The 16,525-nt window shown below is 56.5% G+C and overlaps 1 protein-coding gene across 1 annotated transcript; it reads right to left on the reverse strand.

Annotated features, from left to right (window-relative positions):
• Window positions 1-321: 321 nt before the first annotated feature.
• ELP6 (elongator acetyltransferase complex subunit 6) lies at window positions 322-15,137 on the reverse strand. The gene is made up of 7 exons (XM_054273190.1): window positions 15,069-15,137; window positions 11,338-11,416; window positions 9,129-9,199; window positions 3,816-3,943; window positions 2,833-3,025; window positions 1,246-1,392; window positions 322-770 (listed from the first exon to the last, which is right to left on the reverse strand). Exons 1-7 carry the CDS (start codon window positions 15,120-15,122, stop codon window positions 645-647), a joined length of 798 nt encoding a protein of 265 aa, XP_054129165.1. The 5' UTR covers window positions 15,123-15,137; the 3' UTR covers window positions 322-644.
• Between the last annotated feature and the right edge of the window lie 1,388 nt (window positions 15,138-16,525).

The raw sequence follows: 16,525 nt of genomic DNA on the forward strand, positions 1-16,525 counted from the left end.
ACTGCTAGTCAGGGTTTGGGAGGAGGAAGCAGCGGCTGACACAGGCTCGCAGAGGGGTTTATCCAACCACAAAGGCCAGGCTGAGCTTGGGGTGCCGCAGGGTTTGATGAAGCGTGGCAGTGCCAAGTCTCAGCACAGCCAGGTGAGGGCTGCGCACAGAGCTGTGCGTTTACCAAGTGCAGGGAAGCTGGCAGATGGCCCAACCTCTGCCAGCCAGAGCTGGGAGCAAGGGTAGGATTGCGCCAGGCTCCGGGACCATCCCTGCTCCACCCGCTGTGTGTCATCTCCTCCCGTGCCAGCTCCAGCTCCCTCCGTGCAGTGCCTGGCACCGCCTGCCGGGCCCAACACACCGGAAGAGGTGAGGCAAGGCACACCCAGCCTGCAGGGCACCCCCTGCCTGTATTTACATGCTCCAAGGGCCATTCTTGCAAGTTCTTGCTCCCTTTCTTGGCCTGAGCGTGTTGGGAACGGGGTGGGAGGACACAGGGATGCAGCAGGCCCCAGGCAGGCTGATCCCACGTTGGCACCATTCCAGGTGTTCTGAGCTTCCCTCGTGGGTCGGTTCACTGTGCTGCTCCTGAGAGGTGCTGGTGGTGCTTTGCAGAGGCAGGGACTGACACTCCAGGCTCTGCAGCGTCACAGTGTCACAGCACTGCAGCCGACAGCCCCCGTGCAAAGAAGGTGACGTTCCTGTCCTGGATCTTGTACTGGTAGACCTGGACCAGATCCTGCTCCGCCTGCCGCAAGGACAATCTCTTGATTATCTTGATCTGCAAAGAGAAGGGAATAGGAACATTGTTCCTTTGGCTAACCAGAGCAGCCTTGCCCCCATGCCTCTGGCTGGCCTGCAGGGAAGCGGGGTCACTGACAAAGAATCCATCAGTAGCTGCCTGTCCCTGTGCCTTTGGTGGCAGCCCCTGATGAGGGATCACACCAGTGCCAGCAGCCTCCCAGCCCTGCAGAGATCACCACAGGCCAGGCTCAGATGCACCACTGGGGAAACTTCCCAGGAAAGTTTTCCCTCACCCCGGGGTGGGAGAAGCCTGCACTGCAGCTGCTGTACAAACCCTGGAAAGCTTCCAGAGGTGGGGAGTCCCAGGTGGCAGCATGTCCCAGAATATCCCTGCAGAAGCAGAGTGACAGCTGGGTGCTCCAGCAGATCCTGGTGCCCACGGGATTACCCCGGGCCTGCGGTGCTGTAGGTGACAGGGACACGTGCCAGCTGTCCACGCTGCTGTGCCTCACCTGCCCGTGAACATCCTTGCAGAAGCCAGTGGCCAGCCCCTCTGCCCACAGGATGAGGTCGCTGTGATGGCACAGGGAGTTCACAACCAGCTCATTCTCCTCATCCTCCGAATCCTCGTTGCTGTGAACCAGCACCACCACGTTCCCCTGCAACGGGAGCAGCAGGCAGGGATGAGCCCCTGGCTGGGCCTAATCCTTTGGGGGAAAGAATGGGAGGGTGGCAACAGCAGCTTTCACAAACATCCCATCTAAGCTCCAGCTTGGTCTGAATTCCACTGGGAAAATAACCAGCAGCTGCTGCTGGAGAGGCTGGACATGGCCCAGCCAGAATCCCCCATACCCTGGCTAATCCAGCAGAGGAGGGGGATTCTGCCCCTCTGCCCCACCCAGGTGAGACCCCCCTGCAGAGCTGCCTCCAGCTCTGGGCCCAAACCAGAGGTGTCCCTGCCCACGGCACACATGATGTTTATGGTCCCTTCCAACACAGGCCATTCTGTGACACACAAACACCAAAGAGCTCACTGTACATTGTGTACATACATACATGTAACATGCAATCTAAAAATACCTCCAGCCTTTGAGAGGAGACAGTGGCTGAACCAGTCTGTCAGGCTGGGCAGATGGCACTGACTGAATTCAGAGCAGGTAAATAAAGAGGTGGCCAAAGGGCTGCAGCAATGCTCACACCCTCACAGCTCTGACAGGGAGCAAACAGCTCCCCAACACACCGACTCTATTAACAGCCACCCCAAGAGACTCTGTCTCAGCCCATGCAAGTCACCAGTGACTTAAAATAACACGAATTCTCAATCAATTAAAATGTACTTGAAGGCTTCAGAACACCTCAGACAGAAATAGCAAAGTGTTAGCGTGGTTGATCATCTTTTTTAGCTCTTTGGAGGTAAATACTCTCTGCGAGCAGATCATTCCTGTCAGCACATAGAGCCCAACACCCCGTACTGTGTGAAGTGCAGGGTGACAGCACCCAGCACCGTTGGCTCATTCCCCACTCCTGCAGGGAAGTGCCCAGGGAGGGGACGCTGCCTGGGAGGGCACAGCTTGGATGTGACTGTGAGTACTCCTGGCTGTGGTGCTCCCAGGAGTGCCTGCATCGCTGGGAGAGCTCTGGAGATCATCACCCCACCTTGGGGAGCAGCCTCACTGGAAGGTGGTGGAGTAGGGGCCGGTGTGCCCCAAATGGACCCCTCATTTCTGTCCCCTGTGAGACTCACCAGCCCCTCACACAACCCATTTCCACCCCTGCCCTCCCACACAGGGATGTGAGTCAGGATCTTTGGAAAGCCAGGAGCTCCAAAACCCACCATTTTACATCTCAAATCCCTGTTCATACATCAGAGACACACAGAACCCTTCCCTGGGCAGCATCTCCCAGGAATCCCTCTGAACAGGAGCCTGCACAGGTACTCAGGAACCCACACAACTCCCAAGAGTGGCCCAGAGCAAAGATCTGAACTCCTTAGACAGCCACAGCCTTTCCAAAGCCTCACTATGGTCAGATGGAAAGAGCAGACAAAGCCGGGCTTTGCTCTGGATGCTGTGCACAGGCAGAGGCCAGGGCAGCAGTACCTTCAGCTGGCAGCACACACACACACGGCAGTAGTGGATGAAGTCCAGCACGGCCACCGGGGCAGCCCCCAGGCTCAGCAGGACACTGAGGTCATCCACCAGCAGCACGGGGCCCTTCCAGGAATCGCCGGCGGTGGCGCTCAGGGACACCCGCACAAAGTCAAACAGGGCTCGCAGGTCACAGCTGCCCCCGCTGCAAGACATGAGGGACGTGTCAGGGGCTTGGCACCGCCTGTCCCCTCCTCACCCACTCAGAGCGGGGATCATCAGCCTGTCCCCTCCCTGCTGTCCCCACCGCTGTGACAGCCACCTCCCCACTGCCCTTCAGCCCCTGCTCCTTCATACCTGCGTGTGGGGAAACCCTCCTGCCCTGCTCCAGGGGCCATGGAATGGTTTGGGTGGGAAGGAAACTCAAAGCCCATCCAGTGCCACCTCTCTGCCATGGCACAGACACCCTCCACTATCCCAGGCTGCTCCAAGCCCAGTCCAGCATGGCCTGGGACACTGCTGGGGAAGTGTTTGGCCTCTGCTGAGCTTCCCAGGAACAGGGAGAAAATGACATGGGAATAAACCCAAAAGCCAGCATGGAAAAGTAGCACTGTTCTTTTGGATAAGAATAAAACTCAAAATAATGAAAAATGGGAATAAAACCACTTGGCTGGGGTTTCATTTGACACAAACCTGTGGAGTGCTGAAATAAATGTTGTTCTAGACCTGCGACATGCTTGGCAATGAGGCTGGGGGTGAAAGTTCCCCAAAAATTCTGGAAAGGGGGACAGAATTCCCCCCCAAGCAGCAGCGAGGGACAGGCCAGGACACTTAGGGGGATGTGCACAATGCTGGTGTTTCCCTTCCCTTGGTGTCCAGCTGAGTCCTTGGGCCTTGGAGGAGAGCACAAAGGGCAGCGGGAGCCAGTCCTGGACCTTGGGTGGTGCCCTTGGTGGCAGCAGATGTGAGGGGGAACACTCCACACTCAGGCTCACCTCAGAAACTGCAGAGGACTGGGCTGTCCTGGCTGCTCCTCCTCCCCAAACAGGAGGTCAAGGCAGGACTTGAGGCCCTCCAGGAAGACAAGCTGTCCCCGCTCCTTGGCAGCTGCCAGACTGACTCCCTGCAGAGAGCAAAGCAGTGGGTTTCAGAGGGAACACTTATGGAAAATGGTGCACACAGAACCTCATGGGTGGACAGCAAAATTTTCATTCTTGTTTGAATCAAATCTTATCTAAATGTGCAGATAAAGTCAGTGCTTCAGGGATGAAAGGGCACTTCTGTTACAGCCACTGGTGGCATATTCACTCTTCTGTACTTTGCCAGGAGATAACAAAAACACACTGTGCTTTGGGGGCTCAAACCTGCAGGAATTCCTTCTGGGAAGCCGGCTTGGTGTGCAGAAGCAGGCAGAGAATAGCCCAGGCTTCTCCAAGGACCTGCTGTGAGCAATCCCTTCACCTCCCTCCCTTTTGTTTGTCACTATCTCCAGATCTGTTGCAATGGGGCTCCCGGCACAGCCCACGCACCTGAGCCTGGCACGGCCTGGATCCGGAGAGTGCCATGGGCTTGGCATCCCCTCATTGCACAACACCTGCAGAGACAGCCAGGGCTCCCACGGCCGGGGCTCCCACGGCTCCAACGGCCGGGGCTCCCACGGCCGGGGCTCCCACGGGAAGCAGCCCTGACTCCACCAGCAGCAGGAGGAGGAGGAGGAGGACCACAGAAACGCCTGGGGCTGCAGCTCAGACTCAAACTCAGCTGGCTCAAGCCCTGCCTGGTGGTGAGGCCAATGGAGAGCCACGTGCTGGGAATGTCCAGCTCCAACAGAGACATCCCCAGCTGCAGCAGACACGGAGAAGGCTCAGCTGGAGATCACAAAATTCTACAAAGGTTTGGGTTGGAGGGATGTTTAAAGGTCATCCAGTTCCATCCCCCTGCAGGGACACTTTCCACTGGATTAGGTTGCTCCAAGGCCTGTCAAGGGCTGAAGGAGCTGGGGAGCTCAGCCTGGACAAGAGGAGGCTCTGAGGGGACCTTCTCACTCTCCACAGTTTATACTCAAAAAGGGTGCCAGGCATTGGCAGGGGCTGCCAGGGCAGTGGAGGAGTCACCATCCCTGGGAGGATTTAAAGCCTTGTGGGTGGCACTTGGGGTAGAGGTGGCCCTGGCAGTGCTGGGGGATAGGGGGACACAGTGATCCTTGAGGGCTTTCCAACCCCAATGATTCTATGACCACGTGCAGTACAATTATTTCCTGGAGGATTGGACCAGGTGACCTTTTCAGGTGTCCTCCAACCCAAACTATTTCATGATTATCTTCCTAGGCTCAATTTTGCAGTACTATATCACTTTGTAACATGGATATTAAGAATAATCTGAGGCCTGACTGAACTCCATCTGCTGGCATCTGCTCCCTGCTTTAACTGGAAGCTGCTTGGACTCCCAACCCTGGAATCCTGCTGCCTGAGAACTCTTCCTCTATTTTCCTGCTACTCAGCTGGGAAGGAACATATGCCTGAATGCTCACTCCATCTTCAGAGTTCCCCTATCAAGCAATAGATTTTTTTGGGCACTACCCCTCAGTAACAGCTCCAGAAATAGCAGCATTATTGGGCAATCCTGAGCACACACGATGGAAAACTTCCTAGCCAAGGACAGAAGCACCTTTATGCGGCAGGTGAGGAGCAGGGAACAGCCAGCAAATAAATACCTGCCATGCTGAAGGGCTGGGCTGCACAGCAGCCTCACAATCCCTCACATACCTCATTCCCTCAGGGATTTCTGCAGTCCATAGGACCAGGAACCTGCTGAAATGCTGAGACTAAATTCACTATTAATATCAATAATTCAGCAACTGATTTTACCTTTGCTTCAGCCACTTCTTCCTGCACACACAGTCTGTGTACCTCAGATCTGCAAGAAAAGTGTCCCACCCCTTCAGAAGGGAACTCAGTGCTGTGACACCAGGGCCTGCCTGGGTGACAGACAAGGGCCACAGCAGCCAGGGACAGGGTGCCTGTGTGTCCCTGTGTGTCAGACCTAGAATTCAGCCCCCTCAGTGCCATGCCACGGACCCAGCAGGTCCAGCTGCATTTTCCAGCAGGGGAACAGGTCCCAGAGAACTCACCCACTGCAGTCACCTGCCACAGCAAACCTCTGCCTGTCCCCTGCTGGCAGCCCACCCAGCGTGACCTCTGGAAGCAGCACAGGAAGCATCACACAGCTGGGAAAGTGGGATAAGTGCTCTAAATGGCCAGCGGCACCCTCCTGAGGGCACAGGCAGCACCGATACCCCCAGAGCAGAGGCAGGGCAGTGCCCAGCACCCAGACAGCCTGAAAGCTTTCACGGTGAGCCAGCATCCCGCTGCATTACCCTGGAGCACAGGACATTATCTCTGGCACGCTGCCAGCCATCGAGCCAGCCCAGGAGTGCTCCTGCAGCAGCAGCTCAGCTCTGCTGTCCCTCTGGGCAGCTGCTGGAGCGGGGTGCCCCCAGCTGCCAGCAGTGACAGCCCCTCAGAGCAGAGCTGCTGCTCACCACTGGCCATTCCCTACGGGAAAGGGAAATGTCTGAGGGACAGAAGGAATGGAGGGTGCAAAGCAGGGGAATGAGCTCATCAGCAAACACAGCTGTGGGACAAAGTGGGGCCATCAGTGATCAGGCCACACCAATCCTCCAAGCTGTGAGCTCGGAGCAGGGAACAGGAGAGGGGCATCAAATGGGGACAAATCTGGTTTTCCTGTAAAACAAAACAAACTTTGTACAAAGTGAGGGTGGGAACACCAACCTGGCAGGGTGCCCTGCTGCTGTTTGTCCTGATGTAGCCCTGCATGTTCTCTGCAAGGTCAGGGCCAATAACACTGACAGTGCCTTAAAATGAAGTGTGAGTCCTCAGAGAAAGAGGACACAGGCACAAAAAAAGCCAGAGAAGTTTTTTCCTGCAAGTAAAGATAAATCCCTGCACTTACCTAACACATAAGGAAGTGGTTTGGGACTTGTAACACCCGGCACTCTGGGAAAGCAGCAAGTCCCTGAAGCATCACTTCAGCTGTGTATAAATACTCACTTTATCACCACACATCAGTGCTACAAGTGTCACTGTACAACGTACCCTGGCTCCAGGAGCCTCCTCCTGGGGCTGGGACTACCCTGCTCCCAACAGAAACTGGGGCACTGCTCAGTTCTGAAGCTCTTCCAAGTGCAGGCTTTCCTGAGGGCATAATGACAGTCACAGAATCACTGAGGCTGGAAAAGTCCCCTGAACCATCCAGCCCAGCCATTCCCCAGCACTGCCAAGGCCACCACCAACCCATGTCCCCAAGTGCCACATACACGGGGTTTTTAAATCCCTTCACCAATGGGGACTCCAGCACTGCCCTGGGCAGCTGGGCCAGGGCTGGACCACCCTTCCAAGGAAGGAATTTTCCCAATATCCTACCTGAACCTCCCCTGGTAACCCTTGAGCAGAGCTCCCAGGTATCCCCTGGGAGCAGAGCCCAAGCCCCCCGGTTGTCCCCTCCTGTCAGGAGCTGTGCAGATCCACAAGGTCCACCCTGAGCCTCCTTTTCTCCAGGCTGAGCCCCTCTACCAACTCCTCCAGCATCTTCTCCATCCCCTGCCCTGGACACACTCTGTCCTGTACCTGGGGATCACAAATCTGCCCCCAGGACTGGCTGTGCCTCAGCAGTGCCAGCACAGGGGATGGGCACTGCCCTGGGCCTGTGGCCACACCATTACTGCTCTCCAGTAAAGATCCTACAGCAGCCACTTAAGTAAATTTAGGAGTGAAACTACCCTGCCGAGAAGCACCTTTTCTGAGCCTGACGTGTTCATCTGTGCAAAGAAGGATTAAAGCAAAGAGAAAATGTGACGGAAACCTGGATATAAATAACTGATGTTGCGACCTGCAGCTCCTCAGAGCTCGGAAGAATTCACAGCAAGGACCACAGGGGCACCTATGAAGCTGCAAGGCAGGAGTGACTCAGAGCTGAAAGCAGCTCAGCGCTTCTCTGAGCTGTGCTTATCACCTCCTTTGTGGCAGCCACCTTTTGTTCGAGTATCAGACAGCAAATCGCCCCCATTTGCATCGCACGTGTGCCGCAGCTAATCCTCCTGCTCTGCTCCTCAGCCTGCCAGCCAGGGAGATGTCAGCAGCTCCCATTAAGCGTACACCGGGAAATCTCGGCATTGGGAAACACCTGACTTCAGGAGCAGGCAGGGATCCCCTATTTACCCGCTGGGTTTCCTCCCCACAGCGGCTGCTGTGCCCCATTTCCTGCCCCACTCAGCAAGTTCCCCCCACGAGTTCCTCCTCTCTGCACCACAAAGGCCAGGAGAGCGCTGTGCTCCTGGGGGTGCTTTGTTCAGCAGGGGAATCACACCGGGAGTTACAGCTCCGTGGGGCAGCACCGTGTTTGCTGTGCACCCCGGGCCGCTGATCTCCTTCCAAAAGGTAAAGCCTGAGCAGCAAATAAAATACAGGTGTTTAGCAGCACCATGTTTGCAGAGGGGAATACAGAACCTGGTTCCTCAGCACCTGGGAGTCTTGATGAGCAGCAGGGCTGCTGGCACTCACAGCAGAACCACAGGGAGGAGCAGTGCAAGCCCTCATCCCCTCAGCCCTGGAAGGTCACCTGCACTTCCCACCTGGAGCGTTTCACCTTGGAGTGTTGCACAAAGAGCTGAGTGAAGCAGTTTGGAGCTCAGACAATATGCTGACATGCAGAATTACCCTGCCTGCTTTGTCTCTGTTTCTTCATTTCAGAGTACACATAATCCTTGTCCAACTCAGCAGGGGAAGGAAATCCCTAGGAACTTACCTGTGGCTCCTCTCAGAGCTCAAAGGGATGGCTCAGTCCAGAGGCCAAGGAGGCACACAGGTGTCCTTGTGACTCAGCCCTGCATCCCACCAGGAGCCAGGGGACAGGGCACAAAGTCCCCTCAGGAGCTCCTGCAGGGGTGCAGCGGTCCTGGGAACACTGACACCACAGCATTTTCCTCTCCAGGGGACTAAGGAACCTCCATCCACCGGTCTGTGCCTGTCTGGGGAGCAGTGATCCCCAGCAAACACTTCCAAGCACAAAGCAAGCAGCCATCCAGCCCTTGGCAGGGCAGAGCCCGTGGGGCACCTCACAGCCAGGATTTTGCCCCAAAGTGCTCTTTATCACAGGAGCACCGACCCCGACTGTCCCCATCAAGACATGGAAACATTTGCTCACACACAGTTCCTGCTCCTCATTCCCATTCCTTCCCACCCAACAGAAACTACCTGGACCCATAACAGTGAACCCATGCCAAGACTCACCAGCTTCTGTGCCACGATGCTGTAGTGGCTGAAGGACTGCAGCAGGGCCACAAAGCAAACCTTGCAGCCAGCTGGGGACAGACAAAAGCACACATTAGCAGATCCACCTTGCAGCTGACATTATCAAAGCTCATAAATCACAGCAGCCAGGCCACACATCTGTTTGGAAGGACCTTGAAGTGATGCAGGTCTAGACAAACTCTCCTTTGCTTTCAGTTTTCACCCTTCTAGAGTATATCTGTATTAGTGAAAATGTTAGTTTAAAAAGAGAGGGAAATAATGAAAAAGATTACTTTAAAAAGTGTAAGGCCCATTTCTGCCTCATGCCAGGCCAGCCTGGGACCTCCTAACCCTGTTTGATGGTGTGACAGTAAGGAGGCCAAGGGCCAGCTGTGACACTGAACTACTAAAACCACAGACATGCCAAAAATTCCCATTTTGGCTCTCACAGCGCAAGTGACCTTGACTGGAAAAACACAGAACTGGCAATTGTGTCAGACGCCTAAATAAAAAGTGATTCTGAAACACAGTTTGGCTACAAACACGACCATGTTTGTTGGACATGGATTTCAAGTAGAACAAGTCAATGGCCCCAGATGAACCTTCAGACCTCCCAAAGGTTTTGGGCACCAAGAGGACAACATGGGGGTGCTGCAAACAGGGAATAATTGCACCCAGGTTGGACAGGGGCAGGTGACAGCCAGCACAGCTGTCCTGAGACACATTAACAGCCCACAGGGCTGCCCACCCACCAGGGGTGGAAGGCTTTTCCCAGGCACACAGGCAGCTCTGGACAGCAACTCCCAGGGCTCTGCTGTGGGGCAGCACCGATGCCCAGGGCTCTGCTGTGGGGCAGCACCAACGCCCAGGGCTCTGCTGTGGGGCAGCACCAATGCCCAGGGCTCTGCTGTGGGGCAGCTCCAATGCCCAAGGCTCTGCTGTGGGGCAGCACCAACGCCCAGGGCTCTGCTGTGGGGCAGCACCAACGCCCAGGACACTGCTGTGGGGCAGCACCAATGCCCAGGGCACTGCTGCCCTGCAGCACCAAGGCCCAGGGCTCTGCTGGGGGGCAGCTCCAATGCCCAGGGCTCTGCTGGGGGGCAGCACCGATGCCCAGGGCTCTGCTGTGGGGCAGCACCAAGGCCCAGGGCTCTGCTGGGGGGCAGCTCCAATGCCCAGGGCTCTGCTGTGGGGCAGCACCAACGCCCAGGACACTGCTGTGGGGCAGCACCGATGCCCAGGGCACTGCTGCCCCGCAGCACCGATGCCCAGGGCTCTGCTGTGGGGCAGCACCAATGCCCAGGGCTCTGCTGTGGGGCAGCACCAAGGCCCAGGGCTCTGCTGGGGGGCAGCTCCAATGCCCAGGGCTCTGCTGTGGGGCAGCACCGATGCCCAGGGCTCTGCTGTGGGGCAGCACCGATGCCCAGGGCACTGCTGTGGGGCAGCACCAAGGCCCAGGGCTCTGCTGGGGGGCAGCTCCAATGCCCAGGGCTCTGCTGGGGGGCAGCACCGATGCCCAGGGCTCTGCTGTGGGGCAGCACCGATGCCCAGGGCACTGCTGCCCTGCAGCACCGATGCCCAGGGCTCTGCTGTGGGGCAGCACCAAGGCCCAGGGCTCTGCTGGGGGGCAGCTCCAATGCCCAGGGCTCTGCTGGGGGGCAGCTCCAATGCCCAGGGCTCTGCTGCGGGGCAGGAGATCAGCAGAGCCTGAGGCAGTGTCTTCAGGTCTCTTTGAACCATTTACAGCTGGAGGAGTCCCTGAGTCCAGTGCCTGCTCTGCAGGGGCCAGGAGGTTACTCACAGGAGAAACTGCTCCCAGAAAGGTAATCAGACACCTTGGCAGGCTCTGTTTGTTTCTTGACTCACTCTGAGTTTATCTGTTGTTAATTGGTCCTGATATGTGTAATTACATCATAAAAATGGAAGCAGTGAGAGAATTGCAGTGAACACCTCCCTGTCAGAGCCTGTGTGATTTACAAGCATTGCCACAATCTATGATGAAACAAGGTGCAGAATTATGGGATGCACCCAAGGACACAGAGGAGTCCCAAGAACAAGTCAGGACTAGGACCCATAAATCCTACCGCCAAACTTTGGGTTTATCTGAAGATAACTCACACTCTGCACAACTGCCCTCTGGTCATGGAGCAGCCCTGAGGGAAGCTCTGAGGTGTCCCTGCCTCAGAGTGTGCTGCTGCTGCTGACCCACCTCTGAGGTAGAAGGAGAGGAAGTGGTGCACCAGGAAGCTGCCATCTGTCTGGGTGTCTCGCAGCAGAGTGAATTTACCCTGCAAAGGAAGCAGCAAAATAACAGAGTAAGGTGAGGGCACCAACTGCTCTTGGCAGACAAGATGTTGGCCCAAGCTGCAGGAACTCTGCAGGTGCTACCCAGAGGAGGAAGTGGACAAGCAGAGCTCCAGCTGCCTGCTTGCAAAGGGAAGCCAGCACTTCCTCTGGACACTGCCCACAGGGAGGTATCTCAACCACAGCATCACCAAGGCTGGGAAAGCCCTCTGAGCCCACCAAGCCCAACCATGAACCCAGCTCAACCATTAGCACTGCCAAGCTCACCCCTGAACCATGGCCCCACATGTCCACCAGCTAAAAACCCTTGTGCTCAACTGTGAGCCCAGCTGGACCCCAGGTCTGTGCCCAGCACGTGCCACCCCCTCCCTGGACGTGCAGCACGGTGCTCTCAGTGCCACCACACAGAGCCTCTGGTGCTGGACACCACCAAGGGGGTTCTGGGCAGGTTCCACCTCCCAGCCTTGTGCCCCTCTCCCCCAATTCACTGGCATCTTTCTTCTCCCAGGGGCAGGGGAACAACAGCCACTCACTCACTCACTGCATGCCCAGCCCATTCTCCCCGTGCCACAGCCCGCATTGCCAGTGTGTTCAAATGCCAGCACTTCTAGACCTGCTGTTCCTCCTGTGCCCAAACAGCTCTCCCTGTCCTCCCTTCCAGGTTCACTTCCAACATGCTACCGTCAAGGCAGAAAACCTTTACACCAAAATTCTGTAGTGCAGCAGGGCTCTCAGCACAAGGTATAAACCCTGTTTTGATCAGGCAGGAAATTAATTCTGTTCATTAGTGCACACTCATTATCAGCCCCAGCCTCATCAAGGTGTTTGTTTCCATTAAAAATCTTAGGCAGGATGTTTCTTTAATCAATACAAATCATAGATGAGCTGCTTGGAAACACAAAGAACTTATCAAAGTGGGAGGTTTTTCTACTCCCAGGAACAGAAGAAGCCTTTCACAGCAACGAGCCATCTCCACACAGGCAATTCCCAAGGCATCCATCAGAACAAACTCCCCGGTGCCTAAAGCAGAGAGAATGGAACAGCAAACACTGAACATGACTGCAGGGAAGGCAGAGCAGAGGCCAGGGCAGGGAAGTAGAGCTGGAGTGAGAGCTCTTCCCCCCAAAAGGGGTTTGCCTCAATGGGATAACACACTGCAGTGACAGGGACACCGCCCCAAGACGTGCCCTCCATGGAGGAGAGCTGCGCTCAAACAGCACAAACCCAGACGTTCAGGGTTTATCTTCTGCAGCTCCATCCCCTCCAGAGCCCCCAGAAGAGCAGGCTGAGCACTCTCCCTGTGCCCTCCCTGCCAGCACCGCTGGCTCCCAACGGGTGGCACCGTGGGGTTTGTCACTCTGAGCACACAGCACCATTCCAAAGGCAAAGCCTTCCTGCAGCACCTTCCCCATGAGCCCCAGCCCGTTCTGCCCACGCTGTGCCCTCACTCTCAGCACCGGCAGGCTGAGGGAGAGGCTGCAGCTGCCTGTCAGAACTGCCGGAACGCCTCGGCGGGGCAGCAGCGGCTGTCACAAGCGCAGGGTGACACAGCGGGCACACCCACAGCCACAGCAGCTCCCTGCGCCCAGCAGCCCGCGGGGACAGCTCCTGTCAGCTCGGGAAGCGGCACGGCCCGGCTGGGAGCTGCGGAAATCGGCACAAGTCACACAGCGGGACTCGGGCTGGCTGGGTATCCCAACACACTGCGGGGACTGCTCTGCACAGGGATCACCGAGGGGCACCTGCACACACGCTACTCACCATTTACCACCAGAGTAAAGCACATTTAGTACCCTGAGTGCTGCAGGAGGTCATTCCCCACTCCAGCATTGGAACAGCGCTCCCTGGGCAGGCAGCCACCCTGCAGTCACACCCAGACAGAGGGGAGCCCACACCCTGTGCTGGGATGGGAACGCCCAACTCAACCCAAGGGAATTCCTCACAGACAGAGCCTCGCTCAGCTCCTGCTCCAGCTGCCAAGTTCAGAACGAGGATCTTGAGGCCAAATCTTGGGGTTTTGCTCTGTGGAATTTCCTGCTCACACCAAGGTGAGCTCCTTGCCTCAGAACCAAGCTCATGGATGCCCTCATTCCAGCTCATCCCACAGCTCCACCACCAACGTGTCCTCTCCACAGCACAGAGCACAAACTCCACCAAGCACTTCTCCCTTAGTGTTCCATGTACATCAAAAACCCAACACCGACCCACAGGCACCACAGGGCCTTGGGACTTTGCACATCCAGACTATCCTTTACTAACACCTCCCCAGAGCTGCTCTGAGCCTCAAGGGCACCATCCCAAATTCCCCTCAGTACTGATTCCCGTCAGAGCAGCACTGCCCCACTCCAGCCAGCCTGACAAGGAATGACCTCAGAAGTACCTTCCAGATCACGGAGAAACCTCCCCTGTTCCCATCACAAGCTGGTAGTACAGCAAGGGCAGAAACTGGAGAGAAAGAGGAAACTCAGACTTATAAAATAAATTATTACCCTAAACTTGCTTTTATCATCTAAGCTCGTAACTGTCAGGAAAAACGAGGAGTAACATGCAGCACACAGATAATTTATTAATAATTACTGATGACACCAAGCTGGTGTGTGGTCACATGCCAAAGGGAAGGATGGGGCATCCAGAGGGACAAAGTGGGTCCATGGAAACCTCATGAGGTTCAACAAGGCCAAGTGCAAGGTGTTGCACATGAGTCAGGACAACCCCCAGAATCAGCAAAGGCTGGGGAATGGATGGACAGATGGAAAACAGACCTGGAGCTGCTCCAGGGCTGGAGCCCCTCTGCTCTGGAGCCAGGCTGGGAGAGCTGGGAATGTTCCCCTGGAGAGGAGAAGCTCCAGGGAGAGCTCAGAGCCCCTGGCAGGGCCTGGAGGGGCTCCAGGAGAGCTGGAGAGGGACTGGGGACAAGGCATGGAGGGACAGGACACAGGGAATGGCTCCCACTGCCAGAGGGCAGGACTGGATGGGAGACTGGGAATTCCTGGCTGGAAGAGTGGGGAGGCCCTAGAATAGAATCCCCAGAGCAGCTGTGGCTGCCCCTGCATCCCTGAAGTGTCCCAGGCGAAGCTGGACGGGGCTCGGAGCAGCCAGGGATGGAGGAAAATGTCCCTGCACAGGACAGGAGGTGGGACTGGATGAGCTTTGAGGCTTCTTCCAGCCCAAACCACTCCGGGAGTCCCTGACTGACTTTTACCTGCACAGCTCTCAGAAACAGCGAGGCTGTTTAGTTCCTGTGTGACTTCATTAACACAAAACCTCCCTGGAAAGGCTACAGTAATTAATTCAGTGCCCTAAATGACAAGTATCTCTAGAACAGCTCCCTGGTCCGGAGGAGTGCCCGCCAGCGGGTTTAACGCCCAGTTCCGTGTTTATTCCCCGCACGGGAGCACGGACACACCGCAGGAGCAGAGCTCGGCCGCTGCTCACTCGGAGCCGGAGCCGTGAGGGGCGGCGGGGAGCCGGGAACGGGAGATTGAAGGGCCGAAGGCGGCTCAGCTCTGGCACCGGCCGCAGCCGCCGCCTCCGTGTGCGGAGGCCGTGCCCCTCCCAGCGTGCCCCGCCGCTCCCGGCGGCCCCGGCCCGGCCCGTCCCTCCCGCCCTCTCAGCGCCCTCTCACCGCCCTCTCACCGCGTCCGGGCGCTCCGGGGAGGCCCCGAGCAGCTCGTTCAGCTCCGCGAACATGGCGGGCGCCGCTGAAGGGCCGCGCGCGGCGGGAGGTGCCGCGGGCCGCGCATGCGCGGGGCGGGTGGCGCCCCCTGCTGGCGGGGTTGGGGTGCGGCCGGAGCCGCCATTGCCGCCCCTCAGGGACCCGCGTGCGCGGCAATTAGCGGGGCTGGATCGGCAATTAGCGGGGCTGGCCCCGCGTCCCACCGTCAATTAAAGCGGCTGGACCTTCACCCATGTGGTTAATTAAAGTGCTAAATGGGACTGGATCCCCATTCCATCATTAATTCATGGGGCTGGATCCTCATCCCATCATAATTAATGGGGCTGGAGCCACATCCCATCATTAATTCACGGGGCTGGATCCTCATCCCATCATAATTAATGGGGTTAGATGCTCATTCCATCATTAATTCATGGGGCTGGATCCCCATCCCATCGTTAGTTCATGGAGGTGGATCCTCATCCCATCATAATTAACGGGGCTGGAGCCACATCCCATCATTAACTCATGGCGCTGGATCCCCATCCTATTGTCATTTTGTGTGACTGGATCGCCACCTCGTCGTTAGTTCATGGGACTGGATCCCCATCCCATGATATTTAACAGGACTGGATCCCCATCCCATCATTAATTCATGGGGCTGGATCCCCATCCCATCATTAATTCACGGGGCTGGATCCCCATCTCATAACAATTAACAGGACTGAATCCCCATCCCATCATTAATTCACGGGGCTGGATCCCCATCTCATAACAATTAACAGGACTGAATCCCCATCCCATCATTAATTCATGGGGCTGGATCCCCATCCCATCATTAATTCATGGGGCTGGATCCCCATCCTATTGTCATTTCGTGTGACTGGATCCCCACCTCGTCGTTAGTTCATGGGACTGGATCCCCATCCCATGATAATTAACAGGACTGGATCCCCATCCCATCATTAATTCATGGGGCTGGATCCCCATCCCATAACAATTAACAGGACTGAATCCCCATCCCATCATTAATTCATGGGGCTGGATCCCCATCCCATCATTAATTCACGGGGCTGGATCCCCATCCCATAACAATTAACAGGACTGAATCCCCATCCCATCATTAATTCATGGGGCTGGATCCCCATCCTGTTGTTCCCAGAGGCACACCCTGGGTCTGACTCCCCATCCCATCATATTAATGGGGCTGGATCTCCATCCTATAATAATTAAGGGGGCTGGATCCCCATCCCATTGTTAGTTTGTGTGACTGGATCCCCATCCCCTTGTTCCCAGAGGCACACCCTGGGGCTGGATCCCTGATCCCATTATCAATTAATGGGGCTGGATCCCCATGATCCCGCTGTTCCCAGAGGCACACCCTGGGGCTGGATCCCCGATCCCATTATCAATTAATGGGGCTGGATCCCCATGATCC

Source organism: Melozone crissalis, unplaced genomic scaffold (genome assembly GCF_028551555.1).
Source record: "Melozone crissalis strain CALT ecotype California unplaced genomic scaffold, PUWL_Pcris_2 ptg000016l_1, whole genome shotgun sequence".
Lineage (NCBI taxonomy): Eukaryota > Metazoa > Chordata > Aves > Passeriformes > Passerellidae > Melozone > Melozone crissalis.

What these genes read in the sequence shown, in the direction of transcription:
- ELP6 (XM_054273190.1), bottom strand. Translation starts at nt 15,122, where the DNA reads ATGTTCGCGGAGCTGAACGAGCTGCTCGGGGCCTCCCCGGAGCGCCCG. An exon ending in CCTCTCCTTCTACCTCAGAG is followed by an intron (nt 9,200 to 11,337) that starts GTGGGTCAGCAG and finishes GTCTGTCCCCAG; the next exon opens with CTGGCTGCAAGGTTTGCTTT. An exon ending in GTGTGTGCTGCCAGCTGAAG is followed by an intron (nt 1,393 to 2,832) that starts GTACTGCTGCCC and finishes CTCCCGTTGCAG; the next exon opens with GGGAACGTGGTGGTGCTGGT.